This window comes from Bidens hawaiensis, unplaced genomic scaffold (genome assembly GCF_021521415.1).
Source record: "Bidens hawaiensis isolate Kalapana, Puna unplaced genomic scaffold, B.hawaiensis_p1.1 tig00004618_1, whole genome shotgun sequence".
In the NCBI taxonomy this organism is placed as follows: Eukaryota; Viridiplantae; Streptophyta; class Magnoliopsida; order Asterales; family Asteraceae; genus Bidens; species Bidens hawaiensis.
Genome location: NW_027491282.1, coordinates 1,067,404 through 1,074,349, shown reverse-complemented (window position 1 = coordinate 1,074,349; position 6,946 = coordinate 1,067,404). Strand labels below are relative to the sequence as shown.

The window sequence follows — 6,946 nt, the reverse complement described above, 5'->3', positions numbered from 1 at the left end:
CATCATGACCACCGAAACCGCCGGAAACTTCCGATTCCCCACCGCCTATTCCTCCTCGGCCATCTGTTACCTCCACCGCCTAATCCACCATCTCACAACCGACCATCTGTTACCTCCACCGCCTAATCCTCCTCGGCTTTTCGATGTGACAGGAACCAGTTGTTGACCAACGTACATATTGAATTTTAAAGTAACAAGAAAAAAAAAACCTCAAACTACACTTTTTAGTTTAACATGTAAACTTATAAAAACAAACGGTCTTAAAATTTCAGCTTACAGATCTTCAGACCACATCTTCAGTTGCAGACATAAAAACAGATGAAATCAGCTTACAGACAGTTTATGTCTGCAAAAACAAACAGCACCTAATTGTTTGTACACTTGGAATGCCAAAGGGATCTCATAACAATAATAATAATAATAATAATATTATTATTATTATTATTATTATTATTATCAAACAACACACATGCTTTCAAGATTTCTCATTTCAACTCAATTTCTTCTTTCTTGATCTTGATCTCTGATTCATTCAATCATCCAAGAGAGAGAAAAAGCAAGAATCTTGAAAGACCAAGTTGTCCTTTTTAACCCTTTGACCCATCTGGGTCCAAGAATCTGCAGCTCTTCTTGAATTTTTAAACAAAGGTTTGCCAGATTTCTTGATGGGTATTGATTCTTAAGAGTCTGATTTGATTTGGGTGTTTTGGGTTTGGGTTTTTTAGTTTAAAGTTGAAAGCTTTAGCTGATTTGAGCTTGAAGTTTGGTGCCCTAATATGATTCTTGAACTTGTGGTTTCTTGATTTTTTTTTGATTTTCAAGATTTTGATGGGCATGTTGCATTAGTTGCTAATAAGTAAATTTGTAGATCAATTGGTTGAAATATAGCTTTTAAGCAGGAAAAAGGTTTTACCTTTTGAAGCTTTATAGTCACTTTTTTGCCTAATTTGTATACTTTTTTGAATCTTTCTTGAATTAGGAGGAGTTTTATAACTGGGAGTTTTTAACTTTGTAACCCTAGTTAGATTCTTGTAACTGTAAGTTACTGATTTTTGCTAATTTAGGGTTGATTTTTATATTTGCATGCTACATTTATGGATAATAATGGAACTTGTAGATGCAAAGTTGAGATCTTGCTGATTGTGAAAAAGAATTTGGAGGTTTTGAGTTAGAAAAAAGATATTATTTTTAAAAAAGATTATGCTTTTAATCTTGTTTTGTAGCATTTCAAGATTTGTGTTCTTTAAACAGTTATTAGGTGAGCCTAATTTGTGTTCCAATGCTGTTTACCAGGTGTTTTGATGTTACAAAAAGCAGAATCTTGATTCCCTGATTATAAATTATATAATATACTGAATCTTGATCATAAATTATATATATTGAGAAGTCAAAGATTACAAGTAAAAGTCAACTGTCTAGAGCTTATTTGAAATCATGGGCTGCGAGTTTTCTAGAATGTGCTCGTGTTGTGATACCGTGCAAGATGGAGTTGTAGCTCAACCTGGTAATGTTGGTAAGTGAAAATACTCATTTTGTTCATTTAGTGTGCTAATATAAATTTATTTAAATATTTAGGCTCTTTACAATTTAGTCTAATTTTGACGTTATTTTACTAATCTCGTGAAAATAACGTTAAAAGTGACGGACGGTTAATCAGGCATCATGTAGTGGCGTTGATAGCCGAAAGACAAGGGTACATGCACCGATCAGCCGGTGTCCCGATGATTGAGTGCTATGTGCCTTATGTCCAAGGCTTGATGCAAAACTACTATCGAGCCGGGGGTCTCACCGGAAGCAGCCTCTCTATCCTTATGGGGTAGAGGTAAGGCTGTCTACATCTTACCCTCCTCAGACCCTACCATAGCTTTGCTATTGGTGGGATATACTGAGTACGATGATGATGATGACAATTTAGTCTAATTTGAATAACTTTTTAGGCCCAACACATTGTTGTTCACTTTTACTTAAATTGGTTTTAATCTATTTATGTTTGTTCATTTATGTTTAGTTATGATTGTTCGTTTACGTATGTGAATCGTTTGTTTGAACTGTTAACGAACAAACATACACGGACACAAACACGTTTATTTTCTTAACCAACGAACACGGACAAGCGTTCGTTTGATTGTAGTGTTTGATCGTTTGTTCGGTCAAAGTTAAACAGGCGAACACGAACATGCTCTATTCGTGTTCATTCTGTTTGTTTACAAGCCTAGACATGCGTTATGCTATGGGTCAATTGGCTAAGCTAAAAGATATGACTAAAAAGAAAACAGGTCAAATAGGCCATGAAAGTCATCTAATTATGGTTCAATTGAATAAAATCGTTTAAAACATTTTATGAAAAGAATCATGTAATTATTGTTAAGTTCGTGTTTTTAAATCAGAAGCTAAGAAACAGTACAAAGAGCTGACCCGTCAGGCCAACACATTTTAAACTTGATTCATTATGAATCTATGATCTGCCACCCGACACGCCTGCTCAACTTTGCTTATCTTGGCACTCCACACATTATCATTATCGTATCCGAAAATGGCTTATGTTTGGTGTATTTGATGTTTTTATTTATTTATATTTTTTCGACAGAAAATGAGTTAGGCGAGGCAAGTGATCTGCCGGCATTTCGTGAATTTTCTGTTGAACAATTAAGGACAGCTACTTCTGGATTTTCTGTTGAAAACATTGTTTCTGAACATGGGGAAAAAGCCCCCAATGTGGTCTACAAAGGGAAGTTAGCAAATCAAAGAAGAATTGCTGTCAAACGGTTTAATAGATCCGCTTGGCCTGACTCGAGGCAGTTTCTGGTAAATACACTATATACAAATATTTTTTTTATGCAGAGTTTTCTATTCATGTCATTGTGTTGGCTAAAGTGTTTTTTGGGACCTGAAGAATTATAATAGGATAATATTAAGCTATTGATGGTTATGCAATTTTACATTGATTTCATTAATTAGTTTTTTATGTCAAGTATGATTGTGTTGATCTTAAATAATCAGAATTGGTTTATTGTTTACATTTGATTATCTACTAGAGTTTGTTTACTTTTGCTTATTTTTAGGGATTGTAATACTTGAAGTAGATATATGCATTCTTTCTTGTGATTTATTTGTTTTTCTTGATTAATAAAAAATGAATATTTTGTTTAAGTATGTTCAACTTAATTTTGTGTATCATAACAGGAAGAAGCAAGAGCTGTTGGTCAGCTTCGGAACCCTAGATTAGCCAACCTGCTCGGCTGTTGTTGTGAAGGTGATGAAAGATTACTTGTTGCTGAATTTATGCCACACGAGACCCTTGCAAAACACTTATTTCACTGTAAGTTAGTAAAAAAGATACATTTTTCTTTTTTTCAACAAATTAAGTTAAAAACAACATTTTGAAGTTAAAGTTATCTTTTTTGAATCTTGAATTAGGGGAAACGCAACCTATGCAATGGGCAATGCGGTTACGGGTGGCTTTGTATCTTGCGGAAGCTTTAGAGTATTGCACTAACAGAGGACGTGCTCTTTATCATGATCTTAACGCATATAGAATCGTCTTCGATGATGTATGCTATTAAGTTTATTTATTTAACTATTATTATTTTGTTCAACTTATAATATCTTTTTAAAACATTTTGTAGGATGTAAATCCAAGACTTTCTTGTTTTGGTTTGATGAAGAACAGTAGGGACGGAAAAAGTTACAGTACAAACTTAGCTTTTACCCCTCCTGAATATTTGAGGACTGGTATTTTTTACCCTTTATTATTTTGAACACATAAATCATATATAAAAATATCATTTTTACCATGTGGGCTAAAAAAGTTTGTATCTTTTATCATTGTGTTTCATTTTCTTTATAGCATATTATGATTTCTTGATTTCATTGATAATTGTTTTTTATTTTTTTTCTTGAAATTGTAGGGCGGGTCACACCCGAAAGTGTAATGTATAGTTTTGGCACCCTTTTGCTTGATCTTCTAAGTGGAAAACATATTCCACCTAGCCATGTATGCGCATATTCTAAAATTACATTCATGTTTTGTAATCAAGAAAGTGCATTTTAGTATATTGTCAAACTGCTTATGTTATACTCTAAATATATATTATCAGGCACTTGATCTGATACGAGACAGGAATCTTCAAATGCTTACCGATTCATGCTTAGAAGGTCAATTCTCTAACGATGATGGAACCGAGTTGGTACGGTTAGCTTCACGGTGTTTGCAGTATGAGCCACGTGAGCGCCCAAATCCAAGATCCTTAGTTTCTGCTTTAACCCCCCTGCAAAAGGAAACCGAGGTAATTTATATATTTTTTTATCATTAAATCACAAAAAAAAGCATTTTTTAACTATAATGTATAATGTATATGCAGGTGCCATCTCATGTGTTAATGGGAATGCCTCAAGGTGGGTCCGCCGTGCCGTTAACCGCACTCGGAGAAGCATGTTTAAGAAGGGATTTAACGTTTATACATGGAGTTATGGAGAAATTGGGGTATAAAGACGATGAGGGTGCTGCAACTGAGGTCTGATTATTGACTTTTTTGCGATTTTGACTATTTTCAATACAAGTGTGTTTGACTTGACTTTGCAGCTGTCATTTGGGATGTGGACTAATCAAATACATGACACGTTGAACTCCAAGAAAAAAGGTGACTCGGCTTTTCGTCATAAGGAGTTTAAAGCTGCAATAGACTTTTATACACAGGTTTGTATTTGTCGTCTTAAAAAAGTAATATCCAAAAAAACATCAAACAAAAGCCGGTTTCTAATGTTTGATGTGTTTTTTTGCAGTTTATTGACGTTGGAACGATGGTCTCACCAACGGTGTTCGCGAGGCGAAGTTTGTCACATTTAATGAGTGATAATCCACAAGAAGCACTTAATGACGCGGTACAAGCACAGGTAATATCCCCTATTTGGCATATCGCGTCTTACTTACAAGCGGCTGCTTTTTTCGCACTCGGGAGGGAAAACGAGGCACAAATTGCACTCAGAGAAGGCACGGTTCTTGAAGAGAAACATGAAGCTGTTTGAAAACTATGTGAGAAAAGGGTTTAATTTGTTTGTTTATGTTGAATTATTTTCGGTACTCGTTTGATAAAATTGTTTTTTTGGTTATTTGTCGCGTTTTTTTATAAAAGATTAGGGGTGGTGTAATGACATGTTTTTTACTTGTTTCTTGAAGGAAAGCAATGACCTTTTTCTTTTTTCATGTTAATACAAAATCTTTGGTGGATGGAATGGATTTATTTTATTTTTTGTTTTTCTTCATGTTATTGTGAAGTTATATATCTTTAATGTTTTCTGTAAAGTTAGGTTGTTTAAGCTTAAAAGAAACTTTAAAAAAACAAAAATGAGTTTTGTTATTTGAGAGTACTCATTATCTGCAATAAGCTTTTCAGTGTTCTTAAGTTGTATTCATACTCTTCAAAAATTTCTTTTCATGAAAAATGTTGTATAAGATGATGCTATAAAAATTCAGGCAATTAATATAATTTTGACATGAGTTATTTGCAACAAGCTTGTTTAATATTTCAAGTTGAATTCTACTCCTGTAAACTGTGTGTTCATGTTGTCTTAATTTTTATAAAATGAACACTTTGAAGAAAAAAGTTCTAAGTGTAATGCTTTTGAACAAGACAAAGAATTAAACAATCTAGTTTTCTTTCTTTTTTTTTAAAACAGTCTGTATAATATATTATATATCCAAATATAACTTAACAAAATATAAAAGTTAAAAATGAAAAAGGCCCAACCGGGTTCGAACCGGTGACCTGTTGATCTGCAGTCAAATGCTCTACCACTGAGCTATGGACCCTTGCTTGTCGTTTTGCTCAGTATCATGTATCTTATCTGGTTAACGAAGTTTAACTGTCTAAGATTAAATTAAAAACAGTACTAACCAAGCTGTATACAACCACACAAGTATCAAGTATGTGAGATAAATCATTCAGTGTAACAAAATATATCATTACTTATATCATAGCAAGCATATAAGTTTTTCATAAAAAAATAATATTATGGTAAGGTTGTTGTCATGTGACATGAAGGCCGCAGGTTTGAGTCGTAGAAACAAACTCTTATAGATATACATGGTAAAACGCGTACATCAGGCCTAAGGGCTAAGTCGGCCTGACAAACATCACAATTGACAAATTTCAATAATAGCCCCTTTCACTAAATATTTGAATGAGTATATGGATATTGGTAAAAAAAAATTATAGATGTTCAAAAACTAGTGTAACTAGTCATATTCTCCAAACTGAACAAGTCGGCCGGCTTGATCTATACGATAATTTAATTTGTATTTGATCCAAACCCTAATACTAGCATATAATCCTTTTTTATTTTACACTCTGACCATAGGGCTATTAACATTTTTTTTACCAACAGACTTTAGCTCAACTGACATGCTCACATGGGAGGAGAGGTGAAGATTTGGATTGCAGGCTATAAGGTATCAAGTTCGAATATGATCTCAACCGGGTTTTACCGCAGTGGGACTTCGGGCGACATGTTTTCCCCGAAACAGGAGATTGTTGGCTTGGGCTACCCAACGTTGTCAATGATTACAAGCCTATGGGGGTCACATTAGGCCATTGGTTTAATGTTATTATTTCACAGTTATTAGTTTAATCCCTTTATCACTTGTATTTTCACAATTCTAGCCTTTACGAATAACGAGCCTAGTGTATTTTTAAGTTTTAACTTTTTTGAACTTTTATGTATTAATTTCACACTGCACAGTTTAGCTCGAGTTGAGCGTTGGCTCGTTAAATCAAAAATATACATATATAATTAAAATGTATATAAATTAAATAATAAATAATAAATTAGTTGAGCCTGAGCTAAGATTGAGCTTGAAAAAATGACCACGAGCTCGACCTCTCATAAGGCAAAACGTGCCGAATTCAAACCTAGTTGATCTTGAGCTCGGCCCGTTTGCACCCATAGT

At 33.9% G+C, this 6,946-nt stretch overlaps 1 protein-coding gene and 1 non-coding gene across 2 annotated transcripts; one reads left to right on the top strand and one right to left on the bottom strand.

Annotated features, from left to right (window-relative positions):
• Positions 1 to 438: 438 nt before the first annotated feature.
• Positions 439 to 5,239, top strand: LOC143627316 (serine/threonine-protein kinase BSK7-like). Its single transcript, XM_077097164.1, has 11 exons — positions 439 to 648; positions 1,294 to 1,513; positions 2,588 to 2,805; positions 3,184 to 3,319; positions 3,418 to 3,551; positions 3,627 to 3,732; positions 3,909 to 3,994; positions 4,098 to 4,286; positions 4,362 to 4,514; positions 4,583 to 4,696; positions 4,783 to 5,239. The coding sequence occupies exons 2-11, from the start codon at positions 1,435 to 1,437 to the stop codon at positions 5,023 to 5,025; spliced, it is 1,458 nt and encodes a 485-aa protein (XP_076953279.1). The 5' UTR covers positions 439 to 648; positions 1,294 to 1,434; the 3' UTR covers positions 5,026 to 5,239.
• A 498-nt stretch (positions 5,240 to 5,737) lies between these two features.
• On the bottom strand, positions 5,738 to 5,809 carry TRNAC-GCA (transfer RNA cysteine (anticodon GCA)). Its single transcript has one exon. It is a non-coding gene; the product is annotated as a tRNA-Cys (tRNA).
• Positions 5,810 to 6,946: the final 1,137 nt, after the last annotated feature.